At 45.2% G+C, this 19,894-nt stretch overlaps 1 protein-coding gene across 1 annotated transcript in view; it reads left to right on the top strand.

Annotated features, from left to right (window-relative positions):
- WDFY4 (WDFY family member 4) overlaps nt 1-19,894 on the top strand; it is a 260,571-nt gene that overhangs the window by 72,784 nt on the left and 167,893 nt on the right. Inside the window, exons 19-24 of the mRNA XM_060078451.1 lie at nt 3,744-3,975; nt 5,027-5,172; nt 6,251-6,362; nt 7,098-7,288; nt 13,748-13,900; nt 18,252-18,325. Coding sequence (XP_059934434.1) covers nt 3,744-3,975; nt 5,027-5,172; nt 6,251-6,362; nt 7,098-7,288; nt 13,748-13,900; nt 18,252-18,325 — 908 coding nt within the window. The remainder of the gene's footprint in view (nt 1-3,743; nt 3,976-5,026; nt 5,173-6,250; nt 6,363-7,097; nt 7,289-13,747; nt 13,901-18,251; nt 18,326-19,894) is intronic.

Below are 19,894 nucleotides of genomic sequence, written 5' to 3'. Positions count from 1 at the left end.
GCCCGATCATTCTTTGCTGTGGGGTCCTATTCTGTGTATATTAGGACACTTAGCAGCATCTGTGCCCCCACCAAAGATGCTATAGCATCTCCTTCTGCCCAGCTGTGACCACCAAAAATGTCTCTAGACATTTCCAAATGTCTTGGTGGGGGAGGGCAAAATCACCCAGGTTGAGAATCATTAGGTTAGAACAACCTAAATTCTGTGGAACACCTGAAGATGAATTTGATGCTATCTTCTGGTAAATGTCTTATCAAAAAAAGCAGGGGTAACCAGAAAGATTCACCAGGAGCATGACAAAGGTCCTTCAAAACATAAAGTTAACTTTTTTCTTAAATCATTAACAATTCCTTCCCTCCCTCCCTTCCCTCATTAAATATTTATTGAACACCTACTAGGTGTTAGGAATTGTCCATGCCTACCAGCCAAATACCTCCAGGAGCATGCATATAGTACAAAACAAGAGTTACATTTATTAAGCTTGCTGTAGCAAGAGACTCCTTACCCCATTGGGTAATAAGGACTTAGGAGGAGCTAATAGGATTTGGGCTCATTTTAGGTGATTTTTGGGGAGGGTTCGAAGAAGTGGAGGTCAGTCTGTTCTGACTTGGGTGTTGTCAGAAAGGCAATTTGGTGTCTGTGTATGTTCAGAACTTTTTTTCAGGAGGTAGGAGGAATGGGGCAGGGCTTGAGCTGTCAGTGGAGAAGGAGCAGTGGTCACTCACGTTAGCCAGGGTGGAAAGTGTGGTCACATTTGTGGTTTCCCAGTGTCTTTGTTTTTAATCTGTTTAGGCATAATTACAGAGTGGACTAGTTTTGGTCCTCTTTCACAGAATATGTTGGCATTCTGTCTTGTTTCATAGAATAGGTTGTGTTCTGTGAAATAGATCATGTACCTTGAGGCTAAGAGGCTTGTCCTATTGATATCTGGAACTTGCTTGCACCTAGCACAGGACTGGCATACAGAAAGCATGCAATAAATAAACTTGATGAATTGCACTGAATTTATAGCCACAAGGAGTAACATGGACTGGCTGATGGTATTGTTTAGTGAATTGGTACATGGATGAACATCCAATCCTGTGGGACCAGCTAAACCAGTTTCAGTCAGCAGGGAGGTTGGAAGTGGTATGATGCTATGGGAATATGCCAGAATATGCCATGGAGAATGGCCAAGGGCCAAGTCTGACAGAGTTGACTTTCCAAGATGATTTCAACAATTCCGGTCAGAATCAGCAAGTGAAATTTAATCGGGATAAACATAAAGGTACGTGTTTAGACGCAGGTCACAGATGGGCAAGAACAGAATGGGCTTTGGTTGGGGATAACCTAGTGAAAGAGCTGTTCTCAAATGTTAGAGCCTTTGGTTTTATTTCCAAGGGAAGTCAAGTTCAACTGTGAAAGGTGGGGAGTGTGTTAACAGCTTGAATTGAGCAAAATGATTTGGGAGCAATCTGAAACATCTTATGTCTATAAATCAATCTGAATAGTGCAGTGAGTATACACCGTAGGAATCTGAGAAGAAGGGGACAAGGTGGATTGGAGGGGTGGGGCACCTTTGTCATGTGGGAGAAAAAGTCTCTGCCTAAAAGGATGGGAAAGGGGAGAGAGAGCACAGTAGACCTCACTCTAGGTAGGCTTGACAGCTTGGAAAAACTTGGTTTGTTTTTATTTGAAAATCTTATTTAATTGGTAAGGATAAAAAGAATATTTCTGAAATTATATAACCTCTCATTTAAAAAATATGTATTTATATACATATTCATGTATAATTTTGTAGTCGTTATAAAAATATATAAACACATTTTGAAATAACTGAAAAATAAAGAAGAAAGATTACCTACATTCCTTCTACCTTACCATCATTTATAGTTTCTTTCAGTTTTTATTCCTTTAATAAAATAGTTGTGACTTTATTGTATAAAACATTTTATATACTACTTAGTTAACACTATCATTTTAAAATGTTTTATCTACATGGGCTATGAAACTATTATTTTTGAATTTCTGATAATCTGTTAACTATTTCTTTTATCGAAATTTTTGAGAAAATTGTAGGCTAACATTTAGTGGTAAGAAAGAGAGGAATCTTGTGTACCTTTCATCCAGTTTACTCCAATGGTAATATCTTGCAAAACTATAGAATATCACAGCCAAGATATTGACATTGATACAATCTGCTAATTTATTCAGATTTCCCCAGTTTTACTTGTACCCGTGTGTGTGTATTTAGTTCCATACAATTTTATCACATTTGTATGTTCTTGCATCCACTGCTCCCACCAAGATACAGAACATTTCCATCACCACAAGGGTCTCTTTTGTTGTATTTTTATAACTACCACCACCACCCACCCACACCTACTCCCAATCCCTGTCCCTAAACTTGGCAACCAGTAAGCTAAAATGTTGTCATTTAAAAGATGTGGTTATATCTATGGAATCATACAGTATGTGATATTTAGGATTAGATTTTTATTCAGCATAATTCTCTGGAAATTTGTCTTAGTTGCTGTATGTGTCAGTAGTTCATCCCTTTTTTATTGCTGAATAGTATTCCATACTACTCAGATATGGATATATAACCATTCACCCATTGAAGGACATCTGAGGTGTTCCCAGTTTTGGGATGTTACAAATAAAGCTGCTATGTACATTTATGTACAGGTTTTTGTGTGAGCTTAAGTCTTTATTTCTCTGGGTTAAATGCCTAAGAGTCTAATTGCTGGGTCCTGTGGTAAGTGCATGTTTAGTTTTATAAGAAACTGCCAAAATATTTTTCCATAGTGACTGTGCCATTTTACATTCCCACCAGCAATGGATGAGTGGTCCCGTTTCTCTGCATTTGGTGATGTCACTCTTTTTTAATTAGCCATTCTGATAGGTGGGTAGTGATGATATCTCTTGTTTTTAGTTTGCATTTCCTTTATGGCTAATGAGGTTGAACATCCTCTCGTGCTTATTTGCAGCTGGTATATCCTCTTTAGTGATGTCTTATGCACGTGTTTCACTCATTTTCTAATTGGATTGTTTGTTTTTTACTGTTGAATTTTAAGAGTTTATCTAAATATTTTAGATACCCGTCCTTTGTTAGATATGTAATTTGTAAATAATTTCTCCTAATCTATAGCATGCTTTTCATCCTTTATCATATGGGATTTTGCAGAGCAAAAAAGTATTTAATTTTCTTGTGAGCAGTTACAGTTTCTGCACGTTCTTTGTTAGTGTATAGAATGCAATCGATCTTTGTGTGTTGATCATGTATCCTGTGACCTTGCTGAACTCAGGTATTAGTTCTAGGAAGTATCTTTTTTTTGGTAGATTCTTTGGAATTTGCTACATGGACATACCATCTGCAAATAGAGACAGTTTTATTTCTTCCTTTCCAGTCTGTAATTATTTTTAGTATATAAAACTTAATTAAGGTACCAATATTGGACATTTAAGTTATTTGTGAAATGACTGGGAAGAAAAAGATGAACCTTTTAGTGGCACTTTATATTTCTTACTAAATTTGTTTCCAAAGGCACAGTGTCAGTTTTTTACTCCCACCAGCATTTTATAAACTGTTCTGTGCACTGTTTCTCAGCTTTGAGAGTTATCTTTGTAATGTTTTTAGATAAAAGAAGTTTTCACTTTGAGAGAAGAAGGTACATCATTTTATATTTTATGTGTTTGTTTGATTAATTCTGAGGTTAAACACCTCCCATCTACATCCCCCCCCAACCTTTTTATGTTAACAGATGTTGTACATTCAGGCCTTACCAGGACCATTCCTTTCAATGGATCCATCTTCATTTGTGGATGTTTATGGATATATTGCTACCCCTCAAGTTTGGAAACAAAAGTCATTATTAATATGGCGTCTGGGCCCTGCATACCTCTTCGAAGAAGCCATCTCAATGGAAACTCTGGAAGTTATTAACAAACTTGGCCCAAGATACTGTGGTAACTTCCAAGCTGTGCATGCCCAAGGTATGGGGTGTTTTGATTTATAATGATCTTGCTGATACTATTTTTTAAATGGACATTCAGTTATTTATAGCTTATTTATAAAGAATACACTCAGCACAGGCTAGTCATTAGGGAGAACCTCTGTAATTGGATCATTACATATTTACAATCCAATAGAAAATGTCAGAAAAGGAAATGACAATCTCCTTTAGATTTCAGTTCTAACACACATAATGGAGGAAAGTGGGTGGGTAATACCATCAGCAAGGAAAGGGGGAAGTGAATGAGATAAATAAGTTACATTCCTTTTAATGAAGAAGCTTTTTAACTAAAGTATACTGTTGTCTTCAATTATTAAACAGGCAGACAAAACATCCACATTTTCATTATTGATTGTTGGCTGTTCAAGCAGGGAACATAGCTCTCTGTGCTCCGTCAAGTCAAGGGGGTCAGCTCCCATCTGGGAAGAATGATAAATGAATCTATGTATGGAAGCCTTTGTGCATGGTGAAGGGCGATTGAGTGCTGTGGAGTGTTTCTGTCTCCAGGCTCCATGTCTTCTTTGATCTTCATTTCCTCTGGCAAAGGGCACTGGCCAGAACAATGTGAGGAGGTCAGGTCCAGAGCCAAAGTTTCATCAACTCTCTATTCACACGATGCTTCTCAAGTACCACATGTGGCTGTCCTTGACTCAGCAACCTGGGCACTCATGCCAAAGGATGTGTTTACCATGTACATGCAGCTCATTGAAAACCTTAGGGCTTTCGGCCCAGCATTTTGGGAGCGAGGTTACATTCTCGATAGGTGTCTCAAGCTTTAGTAATTTCATACCTGGAATGCCTCTATTTTTATAGTAGGGTTAATATTGTGAGATTTCTCTACAGTTTTCTATGTGTCAGAAATCACAGGGGCAAAACATGTAATATATAACATACAATGTAACAACATATAGCAGCTACAAACATTCCTCAGTGATTACTTCGCCCTGTAGCAGTAGATACTTACTCTTCTGAGGCTTAATTTCCTACTCAGTAAAGTGAGTATAGAAATAACTGAAGATGTGTTATTTTAGGAGAGGACCCTTGTATGGAAGTGATGCCCCTGGTTGCAGAGGAAAGGGTTTCCTTTGGCCTTCATATAGCCAGCTCCTCCATCACCAGCGTTGCAGACATCAGAAATGCATACAATGAGGTGGACAGCCGCCTGATTGCCAAAGAGGTATGCCCTCTAACTTCACTTGCTGCTCCATTTTGAAATCATGATCTCATGGCTTCCTTCAGCTTTCAGTGATTAAGTGAATACTAATTCACGTTTGTGCATGTGTAGGCAGTTACACACAGGCGTGCTTCCCACTTCATTTGTTAAAATATTTCATGACGCCCGCCCATTTGCACCCCTCAAGACTAAACCTCTTATTTCTGAGAAGAAAGTAGGTGCTCTTCATTTTCCTTGGTAGAGCAAGAACAAATGGAATATTTAAAAAGCCTCTGTGACACTGGGAACACGACTGAGCTTCCCTTTTCTAGGTGCTACTAACCCCCCAACATTGCAGAATATTCTTTGAATCACTGTGTTTCTGCAAACAACAAACTTGCAAAACAGCAAGCAGACATGTTTATAGATGAAGATGCCATTAGACTTCCTATTTCCTAATTCCTGCATAAAGAGCTCTTCCTGCATAATTCCTGCATAAAGAGCTCTTTTGCTTACTGCTGACTGCTGATGAATGTGGGCTGCTTTGTTTACATTCTCTCCACCCTCACAGACAAAAGGCCCCTTCCCTTTCCAGAGACGGCAGGATCAGGGGTTAAGTCCTGTTGAGCACCAAAGCTGCGCCTTACCAGCACAGAACTGCTGGAGGAGACCAGGGTCCCTGTCTTCCTGGCCGTCTGAGACCGATGATGCCAGGGCTTGCAGAGCTGGATGACCCTAGGTCGGGAAGGAAGCAGCTCCGGCCTTCACAGCACCGTTCCACCTCCAGTGTCCTCAGGTCCTTCCTGCTCTCCTCAGCTCCTCGCTGGGAGCATTTGTTTACACTAGTGAGCATGCGGGACACTGGTGGCGCAGTTGTATGACCGAAGTTGCTCCCTTGTGATGAAGCCAGAGCCTGGGAGGCAGGACAGGGGAACCTGAATTTTGGCTTCAGTCCCTCCAACGTTGGTTCAGTTATTCTTCATTCATTGACTTACACTTACGGAGTGCCAGGCCTGGGGGTGCCTGCCCTCCAGGAGCTCATGAACAAGACCTCCTCCTTCCCAGGAAGGTTTCTTGGATTAATTGTTACCAATTTCTCTAGATGAACATTTCAGCCCGCAACAATGCCACGCCTGTGTTCTTGCTAAGAAATTGTGCTAGTCACCTCTCGGGTTCTCTTCGAACCATTGGAGCCGTGGCCATGGGCCAATTAGGTATGAACCTTTACTGCTATTTGGGAAGAAGGGTTGTGGCTGTCATTGCTTGTGCAGCCTGGAATTCTGGAGCCGCAGGCAGGACTGAGAGGGCTGAGGAGCTGGAACAGTGAGGGCAAGAGTTGGGAGTTCATCTCACCAGAGGGTTCGCCTCCCTGCAGAGGTCAGTTCACTTTGCTGCATCTGACAACGGGTCGTGAACTCGCTACTAACCGGGCTGGTGTCTGTGCACAATGGAGTGAGTACAGTGGGGCCTCTGAGCAGAGGCAATGGTTGTGGCTGTTTGGGTGAAAACAACAGCCGGCGACTGTTGGTTGCCTTGCAGTCAGGCAAGAGCAAAACCATGAACTGATGCAAGGGTCCAACGTTGCAGATCTAGAGGGCAGACAAGAGCCAGAAGTTGTGAGAGCAGCCTGCAAACGGAGGCTCAGAGGGCAGCTGGCTCATCCGGCACTCTGGACTGAGGCGGAGGGTGGAGGTCTGAAATCCCTTGGGCTGTTTCAGCCTTCTGTGACCCAGAAAGGACTCAGCACAGGATTTCTCATTGACCTAAAACTTTCAAAGCCCCTACTTTTCCTCCCAGCCTGTCCTATGCACAGCCACCGCCCCCCCCCCCCCCCCCCCCGCCGCCCCGCTGTGAGTAGACGATGTTCCTGACGCTCTTGCATGGTGCCGAGGGAACTTTCACTGCAGTGAAGCTCTAGTATACTCAGGAATGCCCTTTGTCCCACACAGGGGTAAGGGTGTTCCACTCCAGCCCTGCTGCCAGCAGCCTGGACTTCATCGGTGGCCCCGCCATCCTCCTGGGCCTCATTTCCTTAGCAACGGATGACCACACCTTGTACGCGGCTGTGAAAGTCCTGCACTCGGTCCTGACCAGCAATGTCATGTGTGATCGCCTGATGCAGCTCATCTGTGGGTACCAGGTAATCCCACCCTCACATCTGAGCCTGCAGTGCCCCCCGTGCAAGGAGCTGGCATCCCCGAGGAGCAAGGAGGAGGCTTGCTGGCCCAAGTGGACATTCCCACTAGCATGACTTTTGGAGAAGGGAAACTGAAGGTCCCTGGGTCCTGAGACCAGTGTCACCAGAGCAGAGGGCCAGGTGACAGACAGCCAGAGAGGGGCTCTGATCAGGATGGGGATGCTCACCTATCTGCGGCTGCCGGCACCTTTCACTGATGAATTCAGGAATCATTTGTGGTCCCCCCACTTCACATCTAGCATGATGGCTAAGAGCCTAGACCATAGAACTAGAATGCTGCGTTTGAATTGAGCCTCTGCCTGACTTACTACTTAACTTTGCCTGAGTCCTGAGTTATTAACCCTCTCTGTCTCGGTTTCTCCACCTGCACGATATGATCTATCATATCTCCTGTATCATGGGGTTGCAGTGAGGACTAGATGATTTAATACAAGTGAAGGGCTTAGAATTATGTCTGGCCCAGAGTAAAGTGCCCTAGAAATGTTGGCCATCTTTAGTTTTTGATCTCTCTGTGCTTCAGTTCTCCTCTGTGTAAAATGGGAATAATAGCAACACCTATGTTGTAGGATTGTGATAGCTGAGTTAATATATGCTGAGTGCTTAGACATGTGCCTGCCCAGAGTAACTGCCGTGTGTGTGCACTGTGATTGTTATTGCTGTTTACTGTTCATAATGTCAGACGAGTTGTAGACACTGTCCTTCAGGAATGCCCTGCCTGGCTGGGAAGCAGCCAAGAAAGGACTCACGGAGGGCAGGAATAGGGTCAAAGCCTAGACAAGGTCGCTGGGGCACGGAGGCTGCAGTTTCCTCCTGGGCACAGTGGGGGCAGGGGGAGGGCCTCCCTGTCTCTTCGGCCCCCGAGTCAGGGTCTGAGAAGAAAGCTGTATGGTGTCGCGTCAGGCACACCCCCTCTCACCTGGACTGCTCCCACGGCCAGACAGCAGCCCCTTCCTCCTGCCTCGCCCTCAAGGTCCACTGATGCCAGTCACAGCTCTACATTATAGACCTGATGACACCTCTGCCTCGTGCAAACCCTTCAGACACGTCCGGTCGTTGATACAATATCCCAACCTCCTAAAGGCCTTTCTAACTGGCTACCAACCTGTCCTTCCAGCCCCACCTCCCACCCGGCCAGCGTTTCATCCCCTACACTCCTGTGTCCTCAAATCCCGTGTGGTCATGGATCACTAAACACATAGTGTGACCCTGCGTTCCTGTGCCCGCGGTTTGTTGATCATTTTTCCCAGGTACATTCCTTTTTGTTTTCCCAGGTCGAGCTCCAGTGGCAAGGGGGACATCTCCCCTGACCCCTGCACTGCCTGTGTGGTCGTCTCCCGGCCTCTGTGGCACTGTGTGTATGCCCAGGTCTAACTGCTCTCATGCAGTGCTGTGATAATCACTCTGCTCATCTCCATCAGACTGTAATGGTCTAAAGCGCTGGGCTTTTCTTGTTCTTTGCCAGTGTATTACTGAGACCAGAAAGACTCAGTAAATATCTGGGGAATAAATGAATGGGTGTGGCCAGATTTATATCAAAATGCAAGTATTGAGGCTCCTGGTATATAACAGGTTTCTCTGATTATATTGTTAAAGGCAGTAGTAGTGGGGTTTGTCCCAGTTCAGCACATGGATGTCCGCTCTGGCTAGGGATTTTAATAATTACTGTGAGCATTTCTAAAAAGGTCCAAAGCAGTTCCTGCTCTCGTGGGTAGACCTAGAAGGATAAAATAAGATGAACACCAAAATAATTTTAGTACAGATCAAATGCAACAAGTGTCCGAGATTCTCTTCCAGGGCTACCACAGTCTCCATGACCCGGTGGTTACCCTCCATCTTCCCAGAACCCTGGAGCTCCTAAGAGCTGGGCCCTGTTGTGTTGACTGTTGTCTCCTCACTGCCCACTGCAGGGCCTGGCACGTCGTGAGTTCTCAGTGAGTGCTTGTCGCATGAATACAGTGCCTTGGGAGCGTTAACGTGCTCCAGAGCTGCCGAGGTGGCCGCATCACACTTGGTAGAGGAGTCACAAAGAGCTTCTTTAAAAAGAAAGGGGATCGGAGAAGGCCTAGAGGACTGGATTGGCTGAGTTTTTCAGAAAGAGATGGTAGAGGCAAAAAGTGGCCCTTGAATGGAATCTATTTACTCAACTCATATTGACTGAGCACCTCCTAAGAGCCAGGCACAGTGTCAGGCTAGGGATACGGATGAATAAATGGGTTTAGTCCCTCCCTCCGTGGAAATTTCTGTCTGACTCAGTCTGTTTAGTCTGCTATAAAAGATACCATAGATGGGGTGGCTTAACAGCCACAGAAATTTATTTCTCAGAGTGCTATAGAGTGAGAAATCCAAGACCATGGTGCTGGCAGATTCGGTGTCTGGTGAGGACCTACTTCCTGTTTCATAGACAACCATCTTTCTGCTGTGTCCTCACATGGCAGAAAAGATGAAGGAGCTCTCAGGGGTCTATTTTATAAGGATACTAATCCCACTCACGAGAGCTCCATCCTTATGACCTAATCATCTCCCAAAGGCCCTGCCTGCTAATACCATCATACAGGCAATTAGGTTTCAATATATAAATTTTGAGGAGATACAGTCAGCCTACAACATTGTCTAATGAGGTAGAGAGAAAAATACTATCACGAGACAAGGACTCCCAAATAGTTTGAGTAAAGAACCCATCAGATTCAGAGATTCATTGTAGCTTTACATGTGAAGGCAGAAGAAAAAATTTTAAAACTCCTATGGCTTACAATAGAAATATTTCAAAAATTTATGTATTCAGGGAAAGAGGTAGTGGTAGAGAGGTGGGAAATGACAGGTTTGAGTAAAGAAACAAGATTTTTATTATTATTTTTTTGCCTTCCCTGACTACTCTTTATAAAACAGAACCCTCATCTCCTTCTAGACACATTTTCTTGCTATGTTTCTTCCTAATGTGCATGCCTGTTTGGCATGTTGTATATGTACTTGTTGCCATGTTTGTGGTCTGTTTTGCCCCTAGACACAAGCCCCATGAGGACAGGACTGGGTTTGCTTGTTCATTGTTGCATCCTAAGAGCACATGGTAGACAGTAAGTGTTCAGTAATGATTTTTGGAATGAATCAGTGAATGAAAACAAGGGTCTTTAATTAACTGGCTGGCTCAGGAGTGGATTTAATCATTTTTTAGACGTTTACTCTGTATTCATCTGTTGGTTTGCTGATTGGAGAGCATAACCCTTCCTATCTGTTATTTCTATCAAACTTATTTATCATCCTCTTGTCAGACTAGGTGACATCCAGCCAAGTGTTATAAGATGGATTTTCATAACATGGTAAAGATGGAGGATGGTGTTCTAGATTAACATTATGAACACTTAAGGGATCCAAGATGGGTTCCTCGACATGGCTGGGAGGAAAGTACAATTGCAGGCAGGTGCACAGCCTAGATGGAGACAGAGGGAAGGGTCAGAGCCCCGCCACTCCATGGAACATGGATCTTATCTCAGAGGTGACGAGTAACCATTCACAGGCTTAGAACAGGGAAGTGGAATGAATGATGCTTTAGAATGACATTTGACACCTGTGTGGAAGATGGTTTGAAGGGTCAAGATCGGAGACTGGATAGAATCCAACATGATGTGAGACTGCATCCCGGATCTGGGGAGACTTGGAGTCTTTGTGAGCAGTCTTGGCACGTAGCATATGAAAACAGCCAGTGCTGTGCACCCAGAGTGCTGCCGACAGGAAGGAATAAGACATTTGGGACATGCTAAGTGTGAAGTGACTGTGAGACATCAAAGGTAAAATATCAGGTGGGATACCCAGCTCTGGAGTTCAGAAGGGCATGCTTGGTGGGAGGTATAGATGTGAGAGTCATCAATATCATCATGATGGTATTTAATCTAAGGAAATTGATGGAGTAGCCAAAGAAAAGGAGTAGTGAAAGGAGAGAAGAGGACAAAGGAGGAAGCAGTGAGGAACTAACCAGGTAGAGCTTGGAAATATGAAAACCCAACAAGGGAGGTTGAGAGGGAAGAAGGAAGAGAAAACAAAGAAATGCTTTGTCAAAGAATTTGAAAAATAAAGTTTTCTGAGAAGGTGAGCATAGTCAAACAATGCTAGATGCTGATAAATAATGCAGCAAACTAGGGACAGAGAAGTCCCTGTTGGACTTGGCACATGGGAGTCACTAGTGACCTTTCTAAGGCAAGTGGGCAGGAAGAGGCAGCAACCAGCGGAAGGGGGTTGAGAAGAGAATGTGAAGTGAGGATATGGAGCCTGAGTGTGTTGATAGTGCTTTCTTTTTTTTTTTTAATTTTTTAAAATCTTTGGCTGCTTTGGGTCCTCGTTGCTGCGCACGGGCTTTCTCTAGTTGCAGCGGCGGGGGCTACTCTTCATAGCAGTGCGAGGGCTTCTTATTGCGGTGGCTTCTCTTGTTGCGGAGCACAAGCTCTAGGCACGCGAGCTTCAGTAGTTGCAGCATGCCACGAGGGCTCAGTAGTTGTGGCACTCGGGCTCTAGGGTGTGCAGGCTTCAGCAGCTGTGGCTTTCAGGCTTAGTCGCTCCACGGCCTGTGGGATCTTCCCAGACCAGAGCTCGAACCCGTGTCTCCTGCATTGGTAGGCAGATTCTTAACCACTGCACCGCCAGGGAAGTCCAATAGTGCTTTCAAGAAGTTTACCTACAAAGAAGAGTAGAGAAATGGGGCCCAAACTAGAGGGATTAGGGTTCAAGAGAAGGTTATCTTTAAAAGGAGAACTACTAGGGCATATTTGTCGGGAAGAAAGTGACAGAAGAGGGAAGGATGGATGAAGCTAGGAGAGAAGAACTATCCCAAGGAGCAGGCGAGGGGTGGGTCCCAGAGGCCAGGTGAATAGAAACCCTGCTTGTGACAGGAAGGAATGCAGTGCAGGCATTTGTGGATCTGATGGTGGGGACATGAGAGTGTTCACGTCTGATGGGTTCTAAATTCTCAGCTGTGTACTGAGTCAGGTGGTAGAGGGGAGGGAGGCTGAAGGAGAGAGGAGAAGAGATGAGATCATCATCTTTAGGATGAGGAAAGCCAGCTTACTGAAAAAAGAGTTGGACTGCCAGGCCAAAGTGAGTACCAGTTTGACATTTGACACTATTAATGTAAAGTGAAACCAGTCAGCCTGAGTGATTTTTCTCAAGCAGCTTTCAGCCATCCTAATTATGTCCTGGTTGGGGAGTGGGGATATGCTGAAGAAGTGACTGGAACAGTCTGAAAAGATATTATTTTCTGATTACAGTAGTCTCAGTCAGTTTGGGCTGCTATAACAGAATACTATAGACTGGGTGGCTTATAAACAACAGAAATTAATTTTCTCACAGTTCTGGAGACTGGGAAGTCCAAGATCAGGGTGCCAGCATGATCAGGTTGAGTGAGGACTCCCTTCTGGATTGCAGATGGCCAACTTCTCATTGTATCCTCACATGGCAGAGCAGAGAGAGGAAGAAAGCTCCCTTGTGACTCTTTTAAGGTCACTAATCCCATCTGTGAGGGCTCCACCCTCATGACCTCATCTAATGCTAATTATATCCCAAAAGACCTGTCTCCAAATACCATCATATGGGGGAATAGGGTTTCAACATGTGAATTTGGGGAGGAACAGACATTCAGTTCATAACAACAAGTGAGACTTCCTAATGACACACTGGAAGAGCGTGTCTGAGAGGACAGGGAGAAGGGTGGACTGTGTCAGATACAGGCGTAGGGAATTGAGTTGTGGATGAGCTGAGCTGAGAATCCAGATGAAGTTGATGAGAACCCAGATGCAAGTGGATGGCGGGTCAGCCTGACTTCTGTGTGACTGAGGTCAGCAGAGACATGAGGCTAGGTGAGGTCTATCTTATTAGTCTCTGAGATGAGTGTGGGCCACTGGGATCCCATTGCCTCCAACTCGGTATGGTTGCTTGCATGTTGCCAGTTTCCCAGGGCCTGGCACAGCAGAATGGCACATCTGTTGGCAGCAGCCTGAAGTGAAGCTGATGTGACTGGGTTCGTGGGCAGGTGGTGGCTTCCTAGTGATATAGCAACATCAGTAGGATGGGTATGAATGTAGGATTCAGTAAAGGAAAATGAGAAAAGTACACAGAAATGTAGAAAGAAACCAGGAGTAGGTGGCATTCTGGAAATGTGTAAGATTCAGGAAGGAGCTGGGGGCCCACAGTGAGAGGTGAAGCCTCAAGTACAGAAAAGTAGACACTGGTGGGGAAGCAGCCACAGAAGTTGGTATATGTTTTCCTTCTGATAACAAGGGAATGGAAGAGGTAGCACCAGAGAGCGGAGCGTTTTCAGACTGGGCTGACCAAAGGTGCTGGTAGGAACAAGTGGGTGAGGGAGAAAGAGCGGTGACGATGCATTCATGAGTAAACTGCTTTGTGTTTTAACCTTTGCAGATAATGGCGTTTCTCCTGAGGAAAAAGACCTCTTTCCTAAACCATCGCATTTTTCAGCTGATGCTGTCTGTTGCCGGCACCGCAGAACTGGGCTTTGGGTCCTCTGCTATCACCAACATTGGTGTCTTCCAGCACATCCTCTGCAATTTCGAGGTAAACTGGAGACTGGTCACTAGCCCTAAAGGAACAGGTGTGTGATGGTACAGAAAGCCTGGAGCTTTCTCTAAACCCAGCAGGTCAGCTTCCTCGATGGTCAAGATGGTAGTGAGAGAGAAAACTGACAAGGCTTTGAAGTTCAGAGGCCTTGGTTAATAATTAACTCCTACCACCAATGGGCTGTGTGGCCTCGGACACGTCTCTTAACTTCTCTGAGTTTCAGTCTTCTCATGTGTGAAAGGGAGACCATCTCCTCTCCCTCACAGGCTGGTGTGGGAGCCAAATCAGATAGTATCTGGAAAAGGATTTTTAAAGTGTAAGCTTCCATATATAAGAAGGATTTTAAAATATACCAATTCCTTTGGATGGTGCTTTGCTGTTTATAAATGTTCCTTCAAAGGGATGAGTGAGAGATGCTGAGGGCACACCTGAGGCTGAGTGAGGAGTACTGCACAGACCTTTGGGTGGATAGATCCATTCACAAAGCATCGTTTACTGAGTGCCCACTAGGGGCGGGCACTGGTGTGTTCTGGAGACATGGTGATAACCAGGATGCAGCCCCTGCACGTAACGATGGGGCCCAGGACACGACAAAGGTGGTGCTCCAATGTGCTGGGTGCCAGTGAGGGAGGCACAGGGCATCTGGGGAGTGGAAGGAGAGGACAGTCAGCTCAGCGGATCTGGGCTCTGGGGCTGAGTTTGACAGAATGTGTTCAATGGGAGAATATTTCAGGTGGAGTGGATGCTATTTGCTTACACGTGGGGATGAGAGCAACCATGGGGATTTGAGAGCAAGGGGCTTGGGGCACCTGTGGGGACGTTGTTGCAGGTAGAGGTGAGGCTGGAGGGGGAGGGAGAGAAGGCAGCGGAGGATGGTAAGCTGCAGGGCGCACACTTTAGCCGGTACACACTGAAGTCCATGGAATTATTTTAAAAACTGTTTATTTTAATTAAAAAATAATATGTGCTTGTTATAGAATATTTTAAATTATAGAAAAATGGAAGAAAAACTCCTCTTTCTGAGACCCAGACGACTGTTGTTAACTTTGAATGCATCCCTTTTTTTGTACTTTCTATGCATAATATATGTATTCTTTAAAAATCATAGTCATGATCATAGTGTAGGTATTATTTCTCCCAGCTTCTTTTATGAGCTAATCTTGATACCAGAACCAAAAAAGGATAGTATGGGAAATGAAAAAGTACAGGTCAATCTTACTCATAAATAAAAGCTACAAAAAACCTAAATGAAATACTATCTTAATTGGACCAGGCCAGGATGAACACCCAGACCTGGATCTGCAGATAGATGCAAGGCTTGTGGGGGAATCCAACAAGGCCTGCGATACGGGCTTCCTGTGCACAACGGGGAAGCAGATATGCACAAATGGCTTTACCACCCTGGTAAAGAAGACAGCATGCCTTGGCAGCACTGCTGACCCTTCCAAAATGCTGCGGCCGTGCTCAGGCAGCTTGGCTCCATGATATCGTTGCCATCAGCCCAGCCCAGGAATGACCCATGCAGGAACCCACCGTGCTCCCACTGCCTGTTCCTGGAACCACCATGGGCACCACCTGTCCCCTCCCTGAATAAACTTACCCCTCAGCTGAGCCAGTGCTTTTTCACTGGGGTTAGGAAAATAGGCAACCAATAAAAACAAGCAAAAAGATGCTAAAAAACCACACTAAAACAAAATGAAATAAAATTTTAAAAGATTGGGAGGAGAGAATTTCCAAAAGAAGAAGAGTTTCCCCAGTGTCTGCCTACATCAGGCGAAGTAAGGGCAGGGCTGTGTGGGTTGTGTTTGGAGGTCACTGACGGGCCCAGTGAAGAGTAAATGGTGGGGTCAGACATGAGGTGAAGAGCGGGGAGGAGGCGGGAAGGAGACAGTCAGTGGGCTTTTGAAGAAGAAAGAGAGAGAGAAGGAAATAGGAGGAGCGTTTCAGAACTTAGGTAGGAGACTTGAGCAGTGAAAAAGGGGTGGTTAAAATACCAGTGTGAGAATCAAACTGACAGGACAAGTCCTTCAAGGAAAGGGAGGGTTTGGAGAACAGAGAGTGGGTTACAGGAGAAGGCGCGTGATCCTTGATGACGGGTGTGCAGCAGGGAGGGACAGGAAGTTGAGAAGCTGGAAGGGACAGGACGTCGAAGTCATGCGTGTCTTAGGCTTGTGGTCTCAGAAAAGGCCACCTCTTTCTGAGAGTGAGGTGGTCCCAGCGGTGGGGAAGAGAACAAAATTTGATATTCAAACAAATTTAAGCCAGACATCTCAATGCAGTCTTTAGTACAGGGGTTATGTGACACAGGATGACAACCACAAGATTCAGTTATGCATGTTTCCCAAAATTCAGACAGTTGGTATTATATAAAATAATTTCTAAAAGAGCTAGGCAGCCTCAAATGTGCTGTGGCAACTTCTTATTGTTCTAAAGCTCTGGAAAAGGAAACGGGGGGAGGGGTATTGTTTTGTGGGAAGGGTAAGGGGTACCACAGGGTTCCTGTCTTACTTTCTCAGCTCTTCCAGCTCCTGACACAGAGCCTGCTGTATCATTTGCTCATGGTTGCCTTCGTGAATGAATGAATGAATTCCAAGTATGCAAAGCTCTTGGCACCTACTTGAGTATGTTGGGATGCCATGTCTGGCTACCCCTACCTCCCTGGTAGCCACATCGATCCACACCAGCTCTTTTAAATGGCAGCTGCCCCACCTCTGTGTATACTGGGCAGTGGCTGTGCTTACAGGAGCTGGAAATCTGTCAGCCTGTTTCTGGCTTAAGAGTAACCCACTTATCTTACTTTGGTTTACTTTGCATTCACTCTTTTAAAAAATGTAATGGATCCTTATTAAGTGCCCACTACATGGCATGTGTGATGCTGGGCCCTGGGGACTGGGGAGGGACAGTCTCTGCCTTCCTGATAAACTTATGTCCACTGAGACTCTTCTGTTTTCCCCAGTAAGTGAAAGGATGGAGCCATGGCCACCTGCTTGGTTCAAGTGAGGTTGATTATTATTATTATTATTATTTATTATTGGAGTATAATTGTTTAACAATGGTGTGTTAGTTTCTGCTTTATAACAAAATGAATCAGTTATACATATACATATGTTCCCATATCCCCTCCCTCTTGCGTCTCCCTCCCACCCTCCCTATCCCACCCCTCCAGGAGGTCACAAAGCACCGAGCTGATCTCCCTGTGCTATGTGGCTGCTTCCCACTAGCTATCTACCTTACGAGGTTGATTATTGACCCTCTGGGTCACTGTCTGCAGGAGATGCCTGTAGGGGAACACAGAGAGGAGGCAAGAGAGTGGGCTTCATGGTCAGATTGACCAGGCTTTGAAGCCAGTCTCTGCCAATTAAAAACTGTGGGGTGCCAGACAAGTTACTCAGTCTCTCTGAGCCTCACTGTTCTTATCTACTAAACGCAGATAATGATATCATTTTAGGACTTTGTATGATGCTTCTTGCCTCAAGCAAATGGTATCATTTGTAAGTGTGAGCTCTTTTTGCTGCTATATGAGTGCACTCTTATAATCCTGCACCTGAACCTTATAGATTCTGGGCCTTAGGAAACATCAGCATTTAGATGAGAAATAGTAGAGCTCTCTAAAGGGAAGTAGAAATGAGACATGAAGGCACACCATCACCTCTGCCCCAGAAGGATGGGGAGCAGCTGCATTTTGTTTACAATGAAGAAAGCAACCCGAGTGATAAAGTTCACTGTCAGAATCTCAGTGCATTTCACACCTGCATGTCACGCACAATTGTGTTTACAGGAGATGGGAACATGGGCTGTGCTGCAGGTTCTGTAGATACGGGAACTGAAGAAACTGCATGCACAAGTTGCTACAGCATAAAACCTGAGAGGTGGGACTCAGCTTCTAATTCCAGTCCTATCACTTGCGGGTGGTGAGGTACCTGTCACTCAGTGGTCTGTCTCAGCCTGTCTTTTCACATCTCTGAATTGGGAGTACTGGTATTTGCCTTGTAGGGTCCAATGAAAATGAGATGTTGTTTGGTGTGTGGACACACAGGTTGCAGGGCCCAGGGTGGGACACACGTAGGAGATGGTTAGTGCAGGTGTCCTTGGTTAGAATCTAGACCTACAGTGAAGCTCCAGAGAGCAGCAGAGATGGGGAAGATAGGAATGGTGTTTGCACTTGCCCCTGGGGGAGGTGCCCTCTGCTTTCTAGCTGTCAGGAGAGCTAGTCTGATTCCAGAGCTGGTAAGCTGTGTTAGTGATTCCAAGCCAAAGGAGACCACACCCAGCACCGTACCTGCTCACGCTGCCTGGAAACCCTTCTCTCCACACACCTTGGTATCACTGTGTTTGTTCTGTCTTCTAGCTCTGGATGAATGCTGCGGACAACTTGGAGCACTCCCTCTTTTCCCATCTTGTAGAAATCCTTCAATCACCAAGGTAAGCTGGGCTTTGGCAGCCTGCGGGTACAGTCAAAGGCTTCATGCCAAGAACAGGGACTGAGAGGACAGGACAGCCGGTGGTTCAGCAACCACGGCCTTCTCCCCTCCCAGAGCACTGGGTCCCCAGGTGGTAGCATGTCTGTCTTGGTCTACACAGCTGCTATAATGAAAATACCATAGACTGGGTGGCTTACAAATCACAGAAATTTATTTCTCACAGTTCTGAAGGCTGGAAGTCTAAGGTCAAGGCTCTGGCAGATTCAGTGTCTGGTGGGGACCTACTTCCTGGTTCATAGTTGGCTGTCTTCTCACTACAACCTCACATGGCAGAAGGGGTGAGGGAACTCTCTGGGGTCTCTTTTATAAGGGTGCTAATCCCATTCATGAGGGCTCCACTCTCATAACCCAAGCATTTCCCAAAAGCCCCACCTCCAAATACCATCACACTGAGTGTCACTTTTTGAATTATTCAGGGCTCTTTTGATTGCAAGTGGCAGAAATACAACTCAAACCAACTTAAGGAAGGAAGAAAGGGAGGGGAAAAAAGGAAGGTGGAGAAAGAGGAAATTTATTGGCTCATACAATGGACTGAGGCAGATCTTCATATGTTGTCTGGATGATGCTCATATTACTTTATCTGAGGTCGGTCCCTCATCTCACCTATGTTTTCTTCTGTGCTAACTTCATTCTGGCTGGGCATCCTCACAGCATGTCCTCTGCTCAGCACAGTCGGAAGACAGGGCTTCCTTTTCACTCGATAGTCCTAGCAATAGGATGGAGTCTCACGGGGCCATCTTGGGTCATGTGGCTAGGCAGCATGACTTCCCCTCTGGAGCGGGTGGAGGGGAGTTAGAAAGAGGTAATTCCCAAGGAAAACCAGGGATCAGAATATGGGAGAAGGGAGGCAGGAGTGCCAACCGATCAATCCACCTCCTTCCTTACAAATAAAGCCGTTCACACACACCCCCACCTGCCTCCTCACATGTCAGCTTTTATGGAGATCATTAGGACCTCAGTGTTTTGAATGTATTTGCAGCCATCTTTTCATGCAGCCGTTCATGATGGACTATCTATTATAAACTCACTCCATTCCATAACAGTTCTTAGCGCTAGAAGTTCAGAGAAGGGCAAGACATAGCCCTGTGGTGAAGGAATTACAGAAGAGCAGGCTACTCAGTGCTGTGATTAGAAAGAGCACAAAGGACAGTGGGGACTTACAGGTGATGAATGCACATCTTCCCATTGAGCCCATGAGAGCAAGTCACACGCAGAACTGGGCTGGTTCTACCTCTTTTGTGTATCAGAGATGTGGCACTTGGCAGAATTCAACACAGTAGTACTGAAAAGACAGTTCAAGAAGGAGCCATCCACCCAAATTCATTCTCCTCCACCTTTATTTTCTTTCTCACTTTCCACTTTCTTTCTGTACCTGTTGTTTTCTAAGAGACGGACACTCACCCTGGAAGCTATTTTCTTTGGGGGAGTAGAATTTACTGGAAATTGTATTTGCGATTATCCTAAGGAGGGAGTGTGGAGGCTTGAATTCTGTCTCTCTCCCCCTTTGACT

This window comes from Mesoplodon densirostris, chromosome 1, assembly GCF_025265405.1.
Source record: "Mesoplodon densirostris isolate mMesDen1 chromosome 1, mMesDen1 primary haplotype, whole genome shotgun sequence".
NCBI lineage: Eukaryota > Metazoa > Chordata > Mammalia > Artiodactyla > Ziphiidae > Mesoplodon > Mesoplodon densirostris.
This window is presented reverse-complemented; position numbering and strand designations above follow the sequence as displayed.